Raw genomic sequence first — 23,657 nt, forward strand, 5'->3', positions numbered from 1 at the left:
TCCCCATTATACATAGCCTTCTCTTTATGCTTACTGGTGCCCATAAGACCAATTTTAGCCACAAGCTTGCTGTCTACATTCCCATTTAATCCATTTTCAACATCAGCCTGCTCCAAATCAACATTACATACATCATCATATTCCCTCTGAAGTTATTTCTCTATGTCTTTGTCAACCTGTATCAATGCTTGTAAAACTTCACCATTAAACTGTCTTTTTTGTTTCAGCATATCAATGATTGCATCATGAAATTCATGCTTCGTGATTCCAGGAACTTTGCCAAGTGTGAATTCCACTCTACTACCAAGTATGCGATCTTCGAGGAACTTTTTAAGGTTTGTTACAGTCTTAAGATCCGATTGTAACTTGTAACCGGGCTGCTTGCTCCTTTTCTTCCGTTCTTGTTTCTTCTCTTGAGATGCATCCTCCATAACATGCACTGTATGACTGAAAAGTGAAATAATGTCCTACAAAAAGAAAACATGTCGATGATCTAAAAGTAAAAGTAGAAAAAGGAAACTCTCCATCAATGAGATGTTTGCTCTCCCTACATGGCTAAGGCATATTGGCATCTGTCTCTTGTGGCACTCAACGATGGAGAGAGAGAGAGAGAGAGAGAGAGAGAGAGAGAGAGAGGTAGGTGCAATGTATAGACAGAGAAGGAGATCACATGGTAGGCAAACTGAGTAGTTGGAGTCATGATGGACGAGATGACAATGCCTAGGTCATAGGATGAAAGCAGTAGAGAGAGGACAAGAAAGAGAGGCTGTGCAAAAAAGTAGGAAAAAGGAGTAGCAGTGACCGACTTGCAACCAATACTTAAAGGATTGACTAGGTATCTATTAGCTCCGTGTGGCTGTGGTGACTACAAACACAAAAAAGTGAAGGTCAAGTTGATGACCTACATGTGACACGCCTCTATAGCAGTTTTTTGGACAAGAAAGGTTTAATTTGGCATGTGGTAATCGAAAAGGGAGCACCGCTGAGGCTGAGGACCTCTCATTTTCTTTTTAAAGAGATTGAAAAGGCATAACGATTTTGCTAAAATTCTTACCTTTCTTTTGAAGGGTGATATATGTATCACGCTTCTTTAGAAGGCCAAAACCCCCTTTGAAGGGTCTTCCAACCTTCAAATTTTAGGCCCGGAGCGCATCTTTTTCTCTGTCCTAAGGATGGTGACGTGACGTCACACGTGTGCAAAAGCTAGCAGTCTCGCAGCTCTTTTTTCTTCTTCGTCGTCGTCGTCTAGAAGAGAAGAGAAGAGCACCCTTACCATTATTATACATCACATGCTATTACGGACATTCCGATTCCCATTCCCGCCTCCGTCGTCGTCATCATCCTCCCTGCGTTTTGCACAGGCGCTGTGCCCGTACGTAAATTCCTTAGATGGTCGACGGCGATGGAGGAGGCTTCCTCACGATCATCGGCGGAGAGACCGTGAAGATGGTGTTCATGGTGGTCGGCCTGGTGATGGCCGTCGCCATCGTCATCGGAGTCTGCTGCCGCATCTTCTCCTTTCATATTGCCATGCGCTTCACTCGTGGAACCGTTCTGGTGGCACCTCACCGCAGCACTTTCGTGAGTACCATTCTTCATAATTTCTAGATTTGTGCGCGCACATGTGTACATGTGTGTGCATGCATGCCTGCGAGTTACTTACATGATTTGCTTGACTTGGTGGTGCTGATGACCTCATGATCTGTGTGTTTTTCCAATGTCTCTCGAGTTATTTCTAGTGGTGCTGAGCTCCCGAGTAGCAGCAGCTTTTGTAAATTAGGCTTGATAAGGATGGGAAGTGCAAACATACACAAAGTTGTATTAATGTCTACAAAGGCCCGAATTGGCCTATCAGACGAACATAGATATGCTTGGAATTGAGGGAACTCTCATGTTTTCCGAGTAGAATTAAGAAACCAGAATTCAAGTGAAAACATTCAGCTAGGGAACAACTGATAATTGCAACAACTAAAAGATTGGGTATCTGATACAACATGGAATTGAAATGACATGTTGTGGGGAAAGAAAGGAGGATTATAGCATCCTATAATATCTCTCATTGACCTATCCAATGTGGATAGATTGAAGGGTTGAGGTTTGGCTACATTGTGATATGCCATGAGTGACTGTATCCTTTAGTGGTGTCTCAAGTAGAGACATGGACCGGTAGGTCATGTGGCTTTTGTGATGGAACCACAAGTCAATCTAGAGTGTGCTTTGAAGTATTGGATGGAGTTGCAACTTGACACCATGTATCCCCCAAGGTGCCTCCCTAGGGATTGTAGGAGGCACTATCTATGTTGCCTAGATCCAAGAGAAATAGTCTAGGGCAATGCTATTGGGATGTCCATCACCTTAGATAGTAGTCCAAATCCCTTTCAAAATGGGCAACGGAAGCGCACTTTGATCTCATGGTACATTGGGTGCTTGTAAGTCTAGTGCTCCTTAAGTCTTCAACTCAAGATGGCAAATCTGGTTTTTTGAGGCAAGGAAAATTTCTCCATAGTGACCAATCACTATTCCTAATTGGTAAAAGAATGTGCAGAGTTGACCAATGACACATTGTACTCCTTGGAACAAGTGTATGTTCATGTATCTTGGCCCAATGAAAGAAACATCAAGGGGAAGAACTTGGGGACTTAGTTGTGCCACAATTGGGTGATCACCAGATTTTGAGGCATAGACTCTTGTCAATTTTTGCTTGTATGCCAAATTGGGATGTATTTGAGGTCAAAAGGTAGGCCAATGTAGCTACCTAGGTTATCATAGACTCTATGGTACGGAGGTGAGTGTGAAGATATACTAGGGTTTGCATTGAGGAAACATAGAAAGTACGAATATGATTGAAGCACAAGGACTCAGATAATGACACGCAAAATTCAAATGCTAAATACGAAATACAAAAACACAAACACATGTAGAGAAGAGAGAGAACTCTGAAGTGAATGAATGAATGATGTAAATGAATGAGAGAATATATAGAATGCTCAAATGTAGAGTTGTCCAACAGTTGATGGCTCTTGTGGGAGAGGTTTTAGGGAGGTGTATTGTCCATTGGAGATGGATCCCTAGTGCAATAACTACCAATCAGAATAGAGGCTGATGAAGAAAAGTGCTAAAACACAAAAATGACCTCATGTAGGTGATTGAAGCTGATCACCAGTAATAGTGGGAGGTTGGGCAACAATTGTAGACTATGCACCAGTAGTCATTGGGGGTTGGATAGCTAGTGGAAGAGGGCTGATGGCTGAAACATGCAAGACAAGGATAGGGCTGAATGGTGGGCAGTCTGTCTATTTATAGATGTGGAAGGATTCTTCTAAATTAGGGTTTTGCATATAGGACACTGAAACTTAAGATGGCAAGCATCATAACCCGCCAAATACGTTAGCTCTCACCATTGAGCTTTTGATTTGATGGAAGAGCCGATAACATGGGCACCTTCTAGTCCATGATCGGTTGAAACTTTGTCTCGGCCTTAGAAGACATCTTCACCTACAATGCTTGTACAAAACACAAAAAAACGGCCTCTTTGATTGTTTGAATATGGCGTGCTAGGGCTTTTTGCCACTCCTCCTACTCCTTCACCCACTGGAGGTGATGAAAAGGTAAAGTTTGCATTTGAAGGTCCAAAACGCAGCCTTCTTCCTTCTCAACTAGAAAAATCAGCAATAGCTTCAACAACTCTGCTCCTTTCTCGCACATCCATACTCGCCTCAGCCTAGTTTTACTGCGTAGCCCTCTTGTCCCCTTTGAACATTGAAAACGCAGCCTTGTGTCATGGTGAAATCTCCTCTTTAGGTAGGTCCACCTTGTCCTTCAATACTCTGATACCATGTCAGAGTGAAACAGTGCAGAAGCATATGACTAAGACAGAGAGTGAACAGAGAGAGAAAGAGAGTGGAACACATAAAATTTGTAATGAAGAATACTGTATAAGGAAGTTGATATGTTCATGGGCATAGACTGTATGCCTGTGTACGTCTCCACCTTGAAGATCTCACACTGCGTGAACCCCGATGGCAGTTTCCATGATCAACAATTTGGAAACTTAAGATCAAAATTGTGTAAGAGTGTGTTGAAGCCATGCAATAGATAGCCTACCAAAAATAGGAGAAAATATCCAATCAACTACATTTAATGCAGCTGATTGTACTGTCCAACTACACAGGTACTGTTTGTAGTGGGAAAACTCCTACCATCGCCCCGTATCATCTATTAGCAAGTGATATATGCGATGGCATTAATAACATGGAGAATCTTGTTATCATCCTGTGTCATCCGTTAGCATGTATGGCATGCAATTGAGGTTGCTTGCTTCTTTCAAGAGGGGGTTATATCACCGGGTGGTGATACTTTTTGCAGTTGCTTTCCTTATTTACTTATATAAATATATTAATTTTCTTTTCTTTAGTTGTTGTTGCTTTTTACCTCCAAAGTTCTCTTGGATTAAGCCGGGATCTTTGCATGGCTAGAAGAGGTAGCCATCGGGACAAATTGGACTAATGGTTTGTTTGAGCTTGGGACCGGTTCCATATTGAATGGGCACTAAAAAATAGAATGCCAGTGGTTTGGGATTATGTGCTTAGCCACTGGAGATGGTACAGGACAATGAGCCTGGCCAAGACAGAAGATGCACGTGTGAGAATGCTCACGGAATAAAAGTCACCGGAACTGAGCCACATTGCACTTTTTGATGTGGTTGCAATGATAAAAGTTGCTCAGAACAACTTGAGGAATGCAGGGGTTACCATCCCCAAAATTTAGAGAGTTACTATTTTTGGGCTCCAGACTCTGTTTGTGTCATTATCTTCGTTTTTGCACGAGGATTAATTCTCTGGTTGTGCCAAGATCAAATTTTGCACCAATCATGGAGAATTTTAGATCGGAAGGTTTGAGCAGGAAAATTGTTAGATGTATATCATGTGTCACAATCTAGGTACAAATTCCCAAAAGAGAGAGAGAGAGAGAGAGAGAGAGAGAGAGAGAGAGAGAGAGAGAGAGAGCATTAAAGAAAAACGTAATAGGCAAGAGGGGCAAATCGGAGGGTGAAGCTTTCAGGGGCTGAGGGCAGATTGTTACAAGTACATCAGCCATGGAGAGTACTTCGTCTCTGACTCATGTATGGAGGTAGAGCTTGCTCCCTCTGGTTAACTCTCTCTCTATTCTCAAAGGAAATGCTTTACATAATGGGCTGATTCCATCGGATGTACAGTTCTCTGTTTTCTTTGCACTTTTGTTGAGGCAAGAGCCTCACTATCCAGGTTCAGGAGCAGCTGATTGCTTCTCCAATGAGGAACTAAAGAAAGTGATGATCACGCCACACGGGAACAGGGTGTTCAGCTTTAATTTAGTGCTGTTTGTGGGACCGTTTTACTGTTGGAATGATACCAAGGTCAAAGGATTTGTAATCCAACTGGTATGAAACAGATCTGGAATGGAACAAGGCTGAGAACAGGTCAAGAAACATGTGAAAAACAATAAATATAGAGTTCTGCAAAGTGTTTTCCTACCCTACTTGGGATGTTGTTCTAGATATGCTATACTGTCCTTATGCAGCTGAAATTTACTCAGAAAGGGATGTTGTTTTGGATATGCTATACTGTCCTTATGTAGTTGAAATTTACTCAGAAAAGATAAAAGCCAACTGTTCACAGGTTTTGTACTTTGGAACTTTCTTCTTTTTTTGTAACCTTCCATCTTTTAATTGATAAAAAAATACCAAGAGGGGTGTCAGACTTCGAGGCCAATCTAGTGTTGAGCGAGGGAGTGAGGTCTCTATTTGTGTGTGTATTTGAAAAGACCAGGTATTAATTGAAGGGACTACCGCTTTATGTGATTCATAGACCAGTTACAGATACCATGTCAGAAGTGGTGCAGCAATGGAAGCATAAACATAAGCTGTAATAAACTGTTGAAACACAAGACAAAAGAGAAAGGGAAAGAAAGAACACAATACAGATGAGAAATTAGATGTATGATCGGGAAATGGAATTCATATACCAAACACGAAATTGTCGCATACAACAGTGAATCACTGGCTGCGTAGGCACTAGCACCGGTTCCTCTCTCCATAGGACCTCCAGGTGGTGAAATGAGCTAAGGAGGAGCCTAGAATAAATAGGCACAAATAATGCCATAAAATATGTCAGGTTGACCAGCATTAAATGCTGGTCGAATACAATAAATGCCCGGTATGACCATAAAATGACAATAAAAAATGCCTAAATAACCTAAATAATGTGCCCAGCCTTTGCAGCTCAGACTCACATATGAGCTGACATATCTGCTAAGAGGCAGAGGTAATGAGTTGTAGTGTGTGTCATATTCCAACGGATCCCGAAATGTAGCAAGGAAACCTCCAAAGACGTCTAGCAGCAGCAAATGCAGCAAGATGAATGCCAGAAGACAAGCAAAGAGGAGAGGAAATCTGCAAGGCAACAAGTTAGTGATGATGTGGCAGGTTTGTGGCACAAAAGACGTAAATCTGATGATGTGGCAGTCCTTACAGCAACCGGCAAATCAAAATACAGTCCTAGAAGAAGGTCACTAGCTGAAGATGATGCAGCAGATGCAGTAAATGTAGTCCAAATCAGGCTGCCAGGCTGTAAACACAGCCTTTTGGATGTAGATGACAATTGGCAGAAGCAGTGGAGGGTGAGGACAATGAGGGGAAGATTGGAAACAAGGACTAGAATGTGGTACTTAGTGATGGGCAGCTTCGGCTGAGATGTCCTCCACAAACGGTGTGGGCAATGAAGCTTTGGCAATTGCAAATTGTAAAACCAAGATTGGCTGAGTGGGAGGGTAGGCTATCTATTTATAGAATGTTTGGGGCCTCCCAAATTAGGGTTTACATGTGGGACACAAAAACTCTCTCAAACCGCATCTCTAAAAAAGAAATCATTGAAATTCATTAACTAACTTGAGTTTTGGGGCTGTTCAATGAAAGCTAATGATAACTTAGCTCAACATTGTAGATTGATCACTAGGAGCTGGAGTGAGGGTGGCAACACCATGAACTGAGGTATCTGCCATGGAGGGGTGCAAATAGCAGTAGATAGAAGGTGCAAGTTAATGGAGGACTTGTAATGAATGAGATGGGCTAAGTGGCAGGGCATTCTCCTATTCACAGATGTGGATCCTCCCAAATTAGGGCTTAGCTTATGGGGCATAGACACCTTGTAGGAAAGTTTGGGAATAAGCATGTTTCGGGACTGTATTTAAGAGCTAATTAATTGACATTATGCAATGCATTTTTTAGCCCAACTGCACCGAATCTCCCACTTCTCTTCAATCCACATGCATGCGTCAATGCCAGTTTTTCATGCTGCAAATATTATCCCCTGGTGGACCTGTACTCCTCTGAGGCATTGTATACATATATGCACTTCTGACTATGCTGAGAGAACTTCCATTTCTGCTTCAACTATGCTGCTGAGCCTATACTCCTGTTTTACTGAGTAACATGAATACTATACATTTTTCCGCCAAAAGAAAGGTCACACAGTACTAGGACTAACCGGCCTAGTTTCTTTCTTGAAGGTTATGTCTTTAGGAGTATAGAGGCATGATTGGGAATACATTGAGCTTTAAATGACGCCCTCTCTAGTGTCCTTTGGAAAGGAAGCCATCCATCAAGTTGAAATAATATTGTGTTCATGTTTTTTTGGGGACAAAAGCTAAAGCTTTAGATTGCTAAAGAGGAACTTCAGACTGCTACCATCATGCTTTCATTTTGAGAATGTTTTACCATTAAAAATTGAACTGGACTCTAGCTGGAGATGAAATGAACCCCTCTTATCTCAAACACTGCCTTCCAGCATATATCTTAAAACATAACTATGTTAGTAACTTAACAGTGTGTGTTGATTTTGCAGCTTCTTGACCGAGGGTTGGACTCGTCCATTGTGGCATCTTTCCCAGTTATCACTTTCACTCAGCAGCTGTTCATTTGTATCGAGGATAACCTGTAAGATCATTGTTTTTGTCGCTAGCACTTACCCTGCAATTCACAACTAGCTCCTTTGCGTGGAGAGTGGGTTTGACTTTGTTCTTGTGCTTTTGAAAGATGTACAATATGTTTGGGTGACTATGAAGAGAAGGAAGCATTGCGTGTGCTACCAAAATGCGGCCACACGTTCCATGTCACTTGTATTGATGCTTGGCTTCAACAACATTCAACTTGTCCCATATGTCGGGTCTCTTTAAAGTCATTCCCTGAATGGCGAAGCACAAGAGGTCCTCTTATAAGTCTTTCAGCAAAACTGCGTTTTAGTCCTGGTGCTCTTCCTGATTCTTTGTTTGAACAGCCAAGTGGCCCCAAAAGTATACTGGTCACAGTTCCTACCGAGCATTCAGAGGGGAAGTTTTCTCATCCCATCTCCAAGCCTGTGACTTTGAGCAACAGAGATGTTACAGAGATGGGGGGGTGTTCTTTCTCTTGCCCACCCAACAATCCTAATGAACCAGCAAATACGCCATTTGAAATCAGAGAACGGTTGCCAATTGGTCTTCCCGAAGGTACAGCTGAGAATACCAAAGATCATAAAGTCTGAGATGTACATTTAGTGGAATCACATCCAACTTAAGAGCTACAAAGGAGAGGAGGTCGAGAGAATTTGTCTGAGAGGCAGGGGGAGTTATTGAGATAGAGTTCAGGTATATACAACATCCTGGTGAAAAGGGAGGGGGCTGTCCTAGAAGAGGAGCCAATTCCTCCCCAACCTCAAAGCTTCCTCTCCTTTTGGGAATATTCATGTATAGGTGTGTGTCGATATGATAGGCCCTTGAGTTGACCACAATTTGTTATTGCCATTTAGCATTCAATTTCTTCCAAGCGTATTTAATTGTGTAATCTGCTTGTCCATCTTTGGGGGCTTGGTAGAGAGAACCTTAAGAGTTGTGAATGTTGACACATTGGAAATTGGACAATGGGGTCCCAATCATAACTTTAGCCGTCATAGATTTCACTTCTTGGTAGCTTTGCTTATCTGTTTAATTAGATTATGAGTAGCTTGGGGACCAAAGGCTTTTGGTAGCTTTTGGTATGTCAAGCTTGACTCGATAACCCTTTAGAACATGAAAAGTGGCATCAGCCCACTAAATGTGTCAGTTTTTGAGACTCAGGAAGATCTTAGATGGGTCTGGTTTTCTATACAATTTTGTCAATCTTGATGGATGTATGTGTGTGCAAGGAAGAGTGGTTTTTGAATCGTTGAGTTTGGTCTCATGGAAAGTGTTGGGAGTTTGTGAAGGTCAACGTTGATTTTTGTTTGTAAGGTTTATCTAGGAATTTCGAGAAAAGATTTATATCTATATCATGAAAGCTAGGTTAATAATGAGGTTCATTCTTTGATAATATACAAGTAAATGGTGCAACTATCTGTTCTTCCACCAGTAGTGTAAGCAAGCGGAGCATGGCTTGTAGCATATGGTTTGATGGTTTTCACATTGAGAGAGGTTTCATGAGACAAATTTTCTATTCAATTTTGGGCTGTGAAAATATAATGGCATAAATATATTGGTCAAGTTGGGTTTTGGGAAAAAAACAGTCCAAGTTATTTGTCTATTAGTGTTGCCCATTAGGGCATATGCTTTTATGTGTACAATGGCATGGTGAATCACCATTTGAGAAATTACTTGTAAGAGGGGGTTGATTAAAGATGTTTTTTTTTTACCTTTTTTGTGTGTTTGAATTGGGAAAGAGAGCAATCTTACTTTTGGGAATGTGGGCATGCTTATAAGAGGGAGCAAGGATCAAAGTCCATTTTCATGTGCTATTGTTTTGTATGACTTCTTTTTGACTATAGGCTGTAAGTTTTCTTCTTTTTTGTTTGTCCTTAATTTATCAAAGAAGAGATGAAACAGTACTATCACAAATGAAATACCCATCTTACCAAGAAGTCTCTCTTTTGCTCATATGTTCTTCTTATATAGCATTTCATATTTAACTTGTTACAATATCCTTCCTCATGCCTTTTGTACGTGTTCCTCTTAATTGTAGAGAGAGCAGCTGCATCAAAGCTTGGTGGCTTTTTCAACCTTGATCACTTGATTAGGATTGTAGCTATTGTTGCTTGTTGGATAGGCTTGCAATTTAAAAAATAGTTGTGCGTTTTAGGATAAGCTTGTGCTTTGTAACTTTTGTACTTGTAAAATTAATGCTCAAGTAGTCTTGCTTGTTAAGGATAGTGATGGTGATTAAGAAGGTAGGGAAGATGGAGTCTTGCTATTCATTCCAATGTCAATGATAACAAAGGAAAGTTGAGGAAAGCTAATGAGAAAGGAATATAGGGAGCTAGAGTGCTTAGAGAGGCCTTTGGCAAAGGTGAAGAAGAGGCACAAGAGGGTGGAGTTAAGGTGGCCAGTATCACTCTCGAACAAGGCATACATTATAGATATTAGCAAGGTTATGACATTTTATCAAACAAGTTGATCAATGAAAGACTTGGGAGATGAATCAATGCTAGATATGCTCAATGAACTGCTCTCGTAAGGTGCCACCAATGATCCATGGCTCCAAGTTGTAAGGCTCCCATTGTGAGGGAAGTCATATGTGGATCCAAATATTGTAGGTTTGGGATGAGCTTTGTGATTGAATAAGAAAAGTAAACTAATGCGAGTTTAGTTTACAAGCTACATGGCTTTGTTAAGTAAGAAGCCACTCCAAACACACTACATTGACATATGGGGATGGGAATTATTGAGGATCCTTGTTCTAAAAAATTACAAAGATGACCCCTAATTGAAAGATTTATTCTCTTGATCAAGTAACAAAGGTTAATAGTTTAATATGTTAGTCATGTAGGCCTACCACCTTTGTGGACTATTAGAAAGAAATCATTCTAGATTTGTAATCCATTTTTTTGGCCAATTAGAGCTTAACCAGTAAGCTCTAAGCTCTTCACCTAGAATCTATGTAGATTGCCATGTAAGCACACAATTGGACAAAACTGTCATTATATCACTTTGTTTGCATGTAAAGGAATCTTAGTTCTTTTATAATTTATTGTGTACTCTATTTTTTACTCAAATTTAATTTGTTGAGCCATGTTATTGAGGATCTAATGAAACCTTCATTGAAGGTAGATGGCACAACGAACAATCTATAAGAGTTCAAAATATAATTACTCTTATATCTTATGAGGTTTTGCGAACGGTGTCGTTGATTAATCCCTCACCCATGGAGTTAGTGATGGGATATAAACTATTTGTTAGGAGTTAGCTTAGTCACATCTTTAGATTTGTTTATGAAAATTTGATAGTAACAGCTCTTAACTCTTAAGTGAGACCACAAGCATTGAGTTATAAGAAATCATGTGCATTACAGATGGATGAGAGTTATGGCTTAAAGCTCGAGAAGGAAGCAATAGTGGCAATAAAAAGTTTCAATGCGAGTGCTACTATTGTGCAAGTAGGGGTATGCAAACACATGTGGTGGTGTGTCAATAAGGTTGATGAAATGAATAATATCTTGAAAAGTAAAGGGAAGGGGAGAATCAATATGACAAGAGTAAAGCTAGAGTTATTCATGGCCACTATTAAGAGTGTATGCATGAATGAAAGAAGCATCAACCAACGACTCATGGGTGTTGGTTAGTAGTGCCTCTTCCAACAAGAAAGGTCTATACAGTTTGTTGCATGCTCTATAGATACCAATCATTATGATGATTGGTAACAATCTAATATATCGTGTTGAGGGTATATATACTATTTCTTTTGTTTCTACAAATAGTGTAGTAAAAAAGTTTTCAAATGTCTTCTACTCTAAGTATTAAGAGAGATTTTCTATCAATTTTTTCAATGGTATATCTTGCCCATGAAGTGAGATCTACAAAGATATAAAGAAATTCTTGACAATACTAGTATACTTGTTGGCAAAGGAGAAAGGAGAAACAACCAATATGCAATAAGTGCTCTTACAACCATCATTGGAGGGCTCATAAGAAAATATTGATCGAAAAGATTTGGTCACATTTGATTTGTTGGAAATAGTTAAGTGAAAGAAGTTATTATTAATTGCTTCTATAATGGCTTTTGGTCATGAAGGGAGATCCACCTAAGACATTTAAAAACTCAAGCTTGGTGGTGAAGGAAAAAAGAGGAACAAATCATATAAGCTAATTGCTCTTTACAACCATTGCTAGAATGCACACTTGCAAATAAAAGATTCCATCACATTGGATTTTCTTGGGTTGAAGGAGATACACAAGTATGGTATGGTTGCTTGCTTACTTATAGTGACATAAGTAAAATAACCATGTGAAGCTTGTGGAATGTATGTGAAAGAAAGTTATTTCCAAAGAAAGTAAGAAACTAAAAAAAGGTTTCTTTAGAGTTAGTGCGTATTGTGTATGTGTGGAAAGATATCTACACAAGTTTTGGAGGGATCTTTTTATTTTTATGTTGATTGCCAATAACTACAACATGAAGACGTGTGTGTTGTCAGAGCGTTTGGGGTTGAAAGTCTACCATGGGGGTAAGAGACAGTAGGGTGAAGGGAGATTCAAGGAGAGAAGTAGACGAAAGAGAAGGGGTTTAAAGAAATAGAAGATGTAGAAGAATACTCAGAGATGAAGCTTGTCAATTTATTTTTGCATCCTGATAAGATAAATCTCTTGTAGACAAAAAAAAAAAGCATAAAACAATAGCTTTCTCTCTGCTACTCTCAGATGCTTCCATTGGCTCTGAAAGGGGGGTAAAATACTAGCACACTTGGTCAGATTTCTCCTAAATCACTCCTAGTTTCAGAGTATTATTTGCTACCTCTAAATTGCGATCGCGTGTCGCACGATTTCGCTAATCCTTCTATTTGCATGAAATCCCCCAAAAATAGTTGAATGCCACTTGCTTTTTCTTACATGTCATCCTATTCTAAAAGTTGTCTATAGCTTTTGGATATTTACAAGAAATAATATGTAAAATATCAAAAATAGGTTAGACTTGTCCCAAAATCTAGTATTTTTAAACCATCCACACTATGGATATTGTCACTAACGACTAATATGGCATTGAGACTCTAGATCAATATAAGAAAGCCGAATGACGATTCTCTTTAGAGTTTTTCACACTGTGTCCAAGTAGCGGCACGACATCCACCTCCTCTTAACCTGCACATCCTCTGGCATATGCCAAAGTCTTATGGATCTACAGTGTCAAAAGAAGTATCCTTTGCCATGTCAATGTCTTCATCTTCTACCTCTTTTTCTTCCATATTCTCATGTTTATGTTCAGTATCCAACTCCTTCAACTCATATGCTGAAGACTCTCTATTTTTAAAGAGCTTGATACGTTTTTGAGCCACCCATTGGAATCCTTAGAGCTCTCCCATCCATCTCATTTAATGCATAGGTAGCATTGTCAAAAACAAACCTTACCACATATGGACCAAACCACTGCTTTGCCATCTTTTGACTTGTACTATGCTATTTTTTCAAGCTACTGTCATAAACCAACACCCATTCCCTTTCAGTATAGCTCGTATTCGAAGTCTGTGTCGCTTATCAAACCTCTTCTTGTTCTTAATCCTTGCAGTCTTCAACTTTTTCATGGCTATCTCAAAGTCTTCAGGCCTTCTTTCTGACTATCTAATGCATAGGACCAACAACTCTTCTCTATTCAAATCCTCTTCCCATGGTAGAACACTCCAAGTAGCAATAGTCTCCTCAATAGGCATGATTGGATGTTTTCCACCATACATTAATTCAACATGCATATATCCTGTAATTGCACTATATGTGGTCCTATCATCCCATATGTTTGCATGCAGGGGGGCAAAAGCCAACAAGGGTAGGAACTCATCATTTGAGGGGGGTGTAGAGAATAGCAAATGATGCTTGTATGTACGCCCAAAGAGGCTTGCCCATAAGTGGCTTTGTATGAGAGAGAGACAATGATGAATGCTCCATGAAGAGATGTCCAAAATCCCATAAGCACAGTAAGGAAGAGTTGTACTATCCAAAAAGCTATATAAGCATGTACTTGACACTCATTTCAATGTAATAGTACTATCAATTTGAGTCACTCAAGATTATGTTTATGAGTTCAAGCTAATCTATCTTGGAACCTAATTCACTTGAGTTACAATTCCTCATTCTAATAATGTATCGTGTGTTTGACTTGCGTCCACTATAGCCGATCTAGTTCTAGATTTGTGTTTCTCAATAGATTTGTGACTGATCATATTGTTGATTGTGACAGGATCTTGAGCCATCTTGAGAAAGTGCATTTGAATTTGTCAAGAGAAAAGTCGGTTTTTGGAGTGAAGGAAGTATTAGTTGTTGGGCACATGTGTGGACCATATGGAAGAAAGCCCTCACCAGTAAAGATTGATGCCAGAAGCAGGATGCATGAGACATGTTCAAATGTATCCAAGGTAATAAGATTTTTGGGTGCATGTGTCTTTTACTTGATATGGATTCCGCATTTTGCTCATGTGACTGAAAGTTTATATCAGCTCTTAAGAAAAGGGCAAAAGTTTTGGTGGGGTAAATAGCATACGAAGGCAGTTCAATGGTTAAACAACTTATTGATTTCAGCCCCAACACTAAAGAGAGCAAATTATAAGAATGGGCAGCCTATTATTATCACCGTGGATACAAGTCCGATTGGCATTGGTTGGGTAGTGGGTCAGGATGATGCTAATGAGAATAGGTATGCCATTCGGTTTGGAGCAAAGGTCCTCAATGAACGGCAATGGTGGTATTCTCAAGTTAAAAGAGAGCTTTGGAGTGTAGTGATAGCCCTTAAGTGTGATAGGGAGTATTTTATGGGAGTTCATGTAGTGGTAGAGACCAATTGTCTATCTCTATTGGGCATGATAGTAAATTGCTCAACTCCTAATATTGCCACGTTACGGTGGATTGCATATATAAAGTCACTTAACCGTGATTTTCAGCATATTGCAGGTAGAGAAAACCACGTGACTGACATGCTTTCACGAGCAAGGTTTGAAGGTGAAGAGGAGTTGATGGAAGATGAAGAGGACAATGTGATAGGTGTTAAAAACGACTTTATGACAATAGGGAATGAGTATACAACTGCTATTACTATAGGTATAACTATTGTAACAGGGATTTCATCAGTAAGAAAAGAGCTTACAACCATGAAAAAGAGATATGCAGTAGAGAGAAAGCATCATCGATGTTATGCTTTAGTGAGAACACAAATTTTGGAAAAGTTATGAGGATGACTGGCTAAAAAAAGGCAAATATCTAAGCCTCATGACAAAGAAGGCTGAGTGAACTGAAGCTGAATTCAAAAGGATTAAAAGAAAAGTTTATGGGTTTTTCTTGAAAGACAGATATTTATCAAAGCATGCAAAGAAAAAGGGAGGACTCCAGTACATGTATTGGGAGATAGCACTTCTCAACAATAGGTTATGCAAGAGTTTCATGAAAGTTTATGGGCTAGACAGAGAGGATTTTGGGACACATTTGCCAAGATCAAAGAGAAGTATTGGTGACAAAACATGTATAAAGATGTTGAGCATTATGTGGGATCATGTACTGTCTGTCATATGCATTCCATGGTAAAGCATAGAGATGGGTTGCAACCGACCTATCCATTGTCTATGCATTACAAATGGATAGTTGATTTGGTTACCATGTCTACAGGTTAATGGAATATGAGATATCTTGTGCTTACACGAGAAGACTTGACAAATCAAGTGAAAGGTCGAGCTCTTAGTACAAAGACTACTCAAGCAGTTTGCAGGTTCTTATTGGAAGAAGTCATTTGTAGATATGGTTGTGTTGGTAAAGTGGCTGCAGATAGAGGAGAATTGGATGTAGATAAGACTTGTGACTTCTTTTCACAATTGGGTATCAAGCTAGCTTTAACTTCAGTCTAGAATCTTGAAGCAAATGGAAAAAGTGAAAGGGGTCATCAGCTTATCATTAAGACATTAGCAAAGTCATGCAAGGGTAGGAAGAAAGAGTGGCCAAGAATGTTAATAGCGGAGAATATTTTCTTCGTCTTTTTAATGCTTATTTTGCACTCTTTGGTGCAGTCTTTAATCTTCTTGGACTCCTTCTTGGTCTTCATGCTCGTTGCCTTTGTTGTGATTCTTGTCCCTTTGTTGACGTGTGGTACTTCTCCTTTTTGCTTTATGCTTTTACAAATGAACACACTGATGGGTACATGGGCGTGGTTTCACAAACTCTCATACATTGAAGTTCGGGATACATGAATTTTTTGGATTTTATTTGGCTCAATGGATAGACAATCACTGAAAGGGCTTGACATGGCAATGGATTTTGGAGAAGTGCATGTGTGAATAAGTAAGTGTGGGAGAGAGAGGATGAGCTAGTGTGAATGGACTTTAAGGGCTAGGGTTTTTAACCTTAGTACTTGTCTTTTTTTTAAAATGAAATGAAGAATAATGTAATGTAGAGCTGCAGGCGGCCAGTTGCTGCAAGCGGCAAGCTGTTTTTCCTGTCGCAGATCGTAGACGAATAGCCTTGACACATTCTAAGCTTCTAGGCATTGTTGACATCCACTACAGATCTTATCACACTCTTCTTTTGGATGTTGTTGTTGGGAAACATCACCTTTGTTTGATTTCATCTTTGTCCCAAATGAACCTTTAACAATGATTGAAGATTCCACATCCTCTTCTCTCTCATACAGTCGATTTAAAGTTTGGGAGTATAAATTTTGGTCAGATTCATTAGCTATATATGCAATATTCCCAGCGCAGGTGTGGTTCCTACACAAGAAGGACATCTTATTTTCTTCATCTTTGGTCTAAGTTAGGAGCGTTTTCTACAATTCTCATTGTGCACTTGCAACAAAGCATATGACCACATGGAAGGACTATCATTTCAGTCCCAAGATTCTCCTAACAAACGGGACAAGTCTCATCACTACCTCCCAAAACAATTGGTCTTGGTTCAAAATCCTTTATCACATTGCCTTCCATTGATAATTGGCTTTCACTTGACTTCAAGGGATCACCACATTTTCTAGATCTATCTCTTGTAATGGCCAAACCCTTCAAATATCGGAACTGGCCTTTTTCATGGCATAAGGCATCACAAGCTACAAACTTGTCTCTAGTTAGCTGTGCATTCCTTCCTGGAAGCTCCTCAAGATGCATTTTAAACAATTCCTCGATTGCACTAGACACTTCCTCCCCCAGAATTCTAAAGCAAAGCCGGGTGATTAACATGTTAAGTTCATCCAAAGTAAGCAACACCATATGTTGAGAGACTGCAATCATACAAACTTGTGCATATTCCTTTGGTTTGTCCTTCCAAGTAATGGTCAAAGTAGCTCCGTCTCTGCTACTACCAGCTTGGTTTGGGCCCCTAATGTTGTGGTTCCTTTGGGTGGATTTTAAGTGAAGAGAAGGATATGAGATGAAGAATAAGCCTAAGGTATGGATATGGCAGAGGGGCTTAAGGTAGGTTCAACTCCTACTATCCATTCATAAGTACAACATGGCTAAAGAAGAACTCTACTAAAATCGAAATAGGAAGGATTTAAAGTATGCAGGGAAGAAGTAAGATGCATCCACTAGCTATCTAGTTCAACCATGGCTCTGATACCATGTTGAGAAACACGGCCTAGAACTGGACACAAGTCGAACACACGATACATTATCAGAATGAGGAATTGTAACTCAAGTGAATTAGTTTCCAAGATAGATTAGCTTGGACTCATAAACACAATCTTGAGTAACTCAAATATATAGTACGGTTACATTGAAATGAGTGTCAAGTACATGCTTATATAGCTTTTTGGATAGTACCACTCTTCCTTAGTGTGCTTATGGGATTTTGGACATCTCTTCCTAGAGCATTCATCATTGTCTCTCTCTCATACAAAGCCACTTATGGGCAAGCCTCTTTGGGCGTACATACAAGCATCATTTGCTATTCTCAACATCTTCTATATCCATGCTCATTCTTCTCATAGATATCACATCCTTCAATCGGCACATCAAATCTCCTATAGAGTAAATTGCATTGCCTGCAAATGCTTCTACAAATTCATCCACTATCAGGCCTAATCCAACATTCCTTATGGTGACCTTATTAACTGGTTGTAAATCCTATATAAACCTCAAAGAACCATTCTTCTTTGGGACAGTAAACCACCGATTCGAATATGGAGCTGAAGAAGGCTCCAAAATCTGCATTCTGATCTTCTCATTCAAAAGCTCCAACAGCTTAGGCAAATATGTCTAAGGCACTGGAATGGGCTTTAAATTCCATGGCACATGAGGTACTGTAAAGATCACCATAGGTGCAACTATGATCAAATCAACACATCCAATTTCATCTGGCTGAAACACAAAGGCTTTCCCATGCCTTGCTAACATCTGTAAGAAACAAGCTCTTTCTATAAGCAAGAGGAAGCTTGTATTGCCAATTTTCAGTTCTTGTAAAGTTTTAGCAGTAAATTTATGTCCTACTCCATGTGGATCCCGTGAACTGCGTTGTTGAGTCACTTTTTTAGCCAACGCATCACCTTCAAGAGGCAGTAAAGGCAAAGCCACAGGCTTAACCTTCTTTGCAATTGTTTTGTACTTTGTATCCACCCTTGCTTCAGCCCTGTTTTGTAGCCCATAACATTCATGCTCGGCAAACTCTTGAATGACTTCATACATCTCTAAAGTGTCAACATAAATAACCTATTTTTTGCCATGTTTTCAGCATTAATTGTAATAAAAATTTTAGCCACTGTATCAATATCAATTAGCCTTGAAAACAACCCTGAAATACCTTCATTTGCATCCATTAAACCATATGTCTTCAAATCTTTTTCATCCCATTCTACATATTTCTTTTCAATCTTGCACATGGCTGAAATATTCTTAAAATTTCCAAGACTGCATGTTCATTCCTGCAATCTAGACACAAACACAGTTTTCCCCTTTCTTGGAGGCATAATTATCTTTCTAGAGGCACTGCCATATTCTCCACTTACATCAGTGCTGTCTAAAAACCCTTTAACTCTCGTGCATTAGGTGGCATAGGATTATCCCGCATCTTGATTGCGAGGATGATTCACACAAATAGTGAGAAATTGTATCGCCATTATATTGTATATTTACTGCAGCACAGAGGAACGGAAAATGGAGCAGAAGTGCGAAAAAAATGGAAGCCTAGAAATTTGAATGATTTAAACGACGGTGTCGCCTCGAAAAAAGAAAAGAGTAAAAGTGCGCCATTAAATATGAAGGTGCTCTCGAATCTTTGAAAAAGAGCGCCAGGCTCACTCTTGTGCAAATTGTATGCATTAGTGGGAACGGGATGAGTTGGAATGGTGGGAAATAGGAAAAGAGGGCCTAGCCTAATGGCCGGCCATGTAAAAAAGTGTGGATGACTGCCCAAAAGGTAGGGCATGTATATAAAGTTCAAAAGTGAATGAGAAGCTCATTCTTGGGTATGGCTAAAGCTTCTTCTTCCTCTTCTCTTGCTTCTTACCTTCATGCTTGTGCTTGAGTGAGGGATTGAGGGAGTGTGAGGGAGTGAGGGAGTGGGTGTGTGAGAGTGAGGAATCGTGGAGAAGAAGCTCCCCATCTTCTCTCTTCATCGTTCCTTCCCTTCTTCTCTTCTCTTGTCTCGCGCGGCTATGGGGGATGGAGCTTGACGGAGGGGGCTTGAGGTTGCTTGAACTTGCCACAAAGATCGTGGAGCTACCGGATTGTGAGAGAGAGGAGGGGACTCGATCGAGCATCAAGGTAAGCTCACTACACCTGCAAGGTAGGCATTGCGCATCGGCTATGTGAGAGGTAGCCATGGCCGCTCGGCTTGAAACGCTTGATCAATAAGCGGTCCGTAAGTCTCGGGGTAGAGCTTCGTAGCTCCCCTACATTTTGGTTCCGTTGTCGGGACCGACGGAATCGAGCCTTGAGCGCCATGCACGTCAAATCGAGCATGGCAGTAGGGTTTGCAGCCTGAACCAGTGCTCCAGATAGTTAGGAGGGTTAGGAAGTTTTAATCTCTGGAGCAAGTAAGTATTTTGATTTTCTGCTGAATGTTAGAGTAGGACCATCTGTCTTTATTTCTGTTTTTTATTTCTGTTGCAATAGGTTAAGGGTAGGATAGGAAAAAGAAGGGTTTTGCTGCTGCTGGAGACAGGGAAGGTGGGACGCAGATTCAGACATCTAGCTGGAGGAGTGTATGAGATCTCTGAGTCTACAAAAAACTGAGATGAGGTAATAAGGGGCCTAGGGGACCAGGGGAGGCCACATTTGACACCCTACCTTCTGAGAAGACTGTGAGCCTAAGAGCCACAAAGAGAGCGAGAGAGAGGGAGAGCTGCGGGAGATCGTGAAGTCCTGACCGATCGAGTGCCCCATTGCTTCAAGGTATGCCAGGCGTTTCCCTCTGTTGCTCGCATCTATTTGGAAGGCACGGCACGATTTGATAGAGTAGGCGTTGACCTAGAGGTGCCATATGCAACTTGCGGGCCGTCGTCCGCGCTGTCGGACCAATGTGTCTGATTCCCAGAATAGGACTATCCGATTTTGAGAGTCAGAAAGTTCGACTCCCATAATCGGACCAGCCGAAAGAAAATTGGACCATTGGTTTGATCCAACTCTTATATTCGAACCAGTTGAAAATTGAACCATTGGTTCGATCCGATTCTTATAATCGGACCAGCCCATCAAAGTTAGGCCATGTGTCCTAGTCTCGGACTTGAACCACTCGACCCATTGTAGTGGTCGGACCACCCCCATCCGACCACTACAATGGGGAAGTCGGACCTGAGTACGATTGGACCTGCCCGTCCGATTCCCAGAATCAGACCATCCCGTTCGATTCCCAGAATCAGACCAGTTCACCAGAGTTTGAATAGAAGGTTGTTTACCTGGCCCACAGTCTTGGGTACCTTGGTCACGTCTCTGATCCCCTAGGGAACCCAGTTTAATCTTGAAAGCTGGAGACTAGACAAGGTGACCGAAGATTCACCCGGAATGGCTAGTCACCGGGCAGACAGACCTAATTTGGAATTGGACGTGACGTTTGGCGACCAGCCAACCAACTAACCAACCCTGAAGCAGAATAGAGAATGCAGCAGGGTCTTTCTATAAGACTTTAGATTGGCCAGAACCTGCGCCTAGAGCCACATCAGGCTACGAACGTAAGCAGTAGGGTGGAGTCTACATTGGGCATTTAGTGCATCCTCACCTCACCTTTTGATTTCATCACCTAGAGTGCACTACAAGGAAATGAAAAGCATGCTTCCACACTAAGCACTAGAAAGCACGAAGCACAAGTTGTGGATAAGATTGACGACGGTTTCCAATAACAAGGAGCTCAACAGGAAACATAATAACATCAAGGAACCCACTATTAGGAGAAGATCCCAAAGCATAGCTGGCTACTAGAGAACCCCATCAGTAGGGTCCTAAGCGGAAGGCAACAACATAGAGAATCCGACGCTGCCAGAGTTACTCAAGTTGATCAACGACCTTGTGGAGCTGGAAGTGGGAGCAATGTCAGGATCACAAGGCGGACAAGGAGAGGACCGACTGGACTTGGGAGAATTCCCAGTCATGGTGCAAGAGTTAGTCAACGTGTATGACTTGCTGGCCAGGACGGTAGTTCAGGGTAGGCCAGTAGAGAAAGTGGTAGCAACCCTAGAAGAGGAAAGAAAGGCGATCAGAAGGGCGCTAGAGAGCATGATCGCCTATAACTATAGGAAACTCTAACAAGACGTGGATATGTACGAGGCCCAGTGCTAGCCCTGGCGGGAGCAGCAAAAGCAGGACCAAATGCGGAGAGAGAGCGGGTAGTGGAGGCTGACTTATCATTAAGTGAACTTGTAGCCAGGTGGCTCATGGACAACACGTTCGCTGAGAAGGGCGTAGCAGCCTTAGCCACAGCCTTACTCTCGGGATTAGGGGTCACACAAGGGGCAAAGGGGCAATCTAGGATCCTTGTAGTGGCAAAACAACTAGACAAGTATGAACCTAGCAACGACCCATATAGCTTTGAGGAGCAGTTCGAACAAGTTTGTGAAGCAAATAGCCTCACAGACCTTGGACAATGCTCCCAAGCTTTTGGGCTGTGCTTAGGTGATAAGGGGAGGGTTTGGTACACTAGTCTAGATGCAGCCGAGCGCGTGAACTTTGCCCATCTTAAAGACCATTTTATCAAGAGGTTCTCTGAGGCAAGATACTCTGACAACCTCATCGTCCGATTGATGAATGTCAGTCAGAGGGAAAAGGAGGATGTGAGAGACTACGTCACACATGTACGTAGCCTCTTCAAGAGGATCCCGGCCAATGAGCGACCTAACGCGAAGGATGTATCTACAGTGTTTATAAATGGAATCCGAAGCAAGGAACTCTACAAGGCCTTGGCTAGTAACTCCACCCTACACAGAGATGTGCTAACTAGGGTTTTTGATGAAGCAATAAGGGTGGACGATTAGCTTAGGGAGTGAAGCATGAGGAACACTAATCGGGACGGTACAAGCCAGAGGGCTTCAGAGCGGTCAACGACGTCGGGAGAGAGAGAGACTCTAGCTCACGGGATAAGGGAAAGGGAGTTGACCAAGGTCAGGACCTGGCTGAGGTGAGAATGGAGCTTGCACGTTTGCAAGAACAAATAAGGAAGCCTACGCGAACTCACATGCAGTGTATACAATGTGGTGGAAACCACCTCCCAGCCGAGTGTCAAGATCCTAGATCTAGGCTGTGTTCAAACTGCGGTAGGTTCGATCATGACGCGTTGCACTGCAGATTGCCCAGGAGGTTTCCATATGCGCAGTAATACAATCCTCCTTACCTAGGCAACAGGCCATCTAACTTCCTTGGCAAGGGAGCCTAGCTGGCACTTCCAGCACCAAATGACGCGAGACCAGCCATCCCTAGGCTAGAGATGAACCCAACAGGCATACCCAGACCACCAGGACCCTACGTAAACCAACCACCAAGTGACGCTCCTATTCACTATGTGGAGGAACCTAGTGAAGAAGAAAGCTACGTAAACCTATACATCTCCTATGACGAGAAGGCAATCCAGTCATGATGGACTATCGACCGATACCGGTGATGGCCCTGGGCAGAGGAAGAGGCAGAGGCTTTGGAGGACCAAGCCAGGACCCAATCTCATGTTGGACTTGCGGTCATCCAGGCCATATCTCATCACGCTGCCCAGAAAGGGAACATGCAAACCAGGACAAGGCTGACCTTTGATGCGCCGAATGTGGGATCACACACCTGTTTTCTGACTGCCCTAGACAGAAACCATCAGCCAGTTTTGCCAACGTGCCCTCCATGCCCTTGGGGCTATTTGGGGTGGAGACCTTTGGCAGGGAGGACACGCCCATCCCACTGCATGTCATGACGCGAGCACAAACAAGACAAACAGGCATCTCGCTGCCTGGGCCAAGTAACCTGGATGCAGCCTCGCTAGGAAAGAAAAGCCAAAGGAGAAGGAGAAAGAGAACAGACGCAAGGATCACCCTTAAGAGACTGAGGAAGCTACAACCTTGGTGGGAAGAAAGGGGGTCACAGATGCTGAGGCAGAGACCTCAGCCCCCAAGACGGCGGAACTAGGTAGTGCCAAGGTAGGGGAATACCCTTATCCCAGACGGCAACTCGAGGCTATAGCTAAGGTTAAGGAGTGGGTCAAGGATGCCCAAGAACACCTTAAAGATGTAGAACCCATACTGGAGGATCCGATGGAGGA

The 23,657-nt window shown here is 41.7% G+C and overlaps 1 protein-coding gene across 1 annotated transcript; it reads left to right on the plus strand.

The window, feature by feature from the left end:
• Positions 1-1,210: 1,210 nt before the first annotated feature.
• Positions 1,211-9,166, plus strand: LOC148036236 (uncharacterized). Its single transcript, XM_087679106.1, has 3 exons — positions 1,211-1,581; positions 7,881-7,972; positions 8,072-9,166. Exons 1-3 carry the CDS (start codon positions 1,390-1,392, stop codon positions 8,556-8,558), a joined length of 771 nt encoding a protein of 256 aa, XP_087535232.1. The 5' UTR covers positions 1,211-1,389; the 3' UTR covers positions 8,559-9,166.
• Positions 9,167-23,657: the final 14,491 nt, after the last annotated feature.

The sequence above is a fragment of the Lygodium microphyllum genome, chromosome 5 (genome assembly GCF_053477565.2).
Source record: "Lygodium microphyllum isolate KBCC chromosome 5, Lygodium_microphyllum_v1.1.10, whole genome shotgun sequence".
Taxonomy (NCBI): Eukaryota; Viridiplantae; Streptophyta; class Polypodiopsida; order Schizaeales; family Lygodiaceae; genus Lygodium; species Lygodium microphyllum.

What these genes read in the sequence shown, in the direction of transcription:
- LOC148036236 (XM_087679106.1), top strand. Translation starts at nt 1,390, where the DNA reads ATGGTCGACGGCGATGGAGGAGGCTTCCTCACGATCATCGGCGGAGAG. An exon ending in CACCTCACCGCAGCACTTTC is followed by an intron (nt 1,582 to 7,880) that starts GTGAGTACCATT and finishes TTGATTTTGCAG; the next exon opens with CTTCTTGACCGAGGGTTGGA. An exon ending in ATTTGTATCGAGGATAACCT is followed by an intron (nt 7,973 to 8,071) that starts GTAAGATCATTG and finishes TGCTTTTGAAAG; the next exon opens with ATGTACAATATGTTTGGGTG.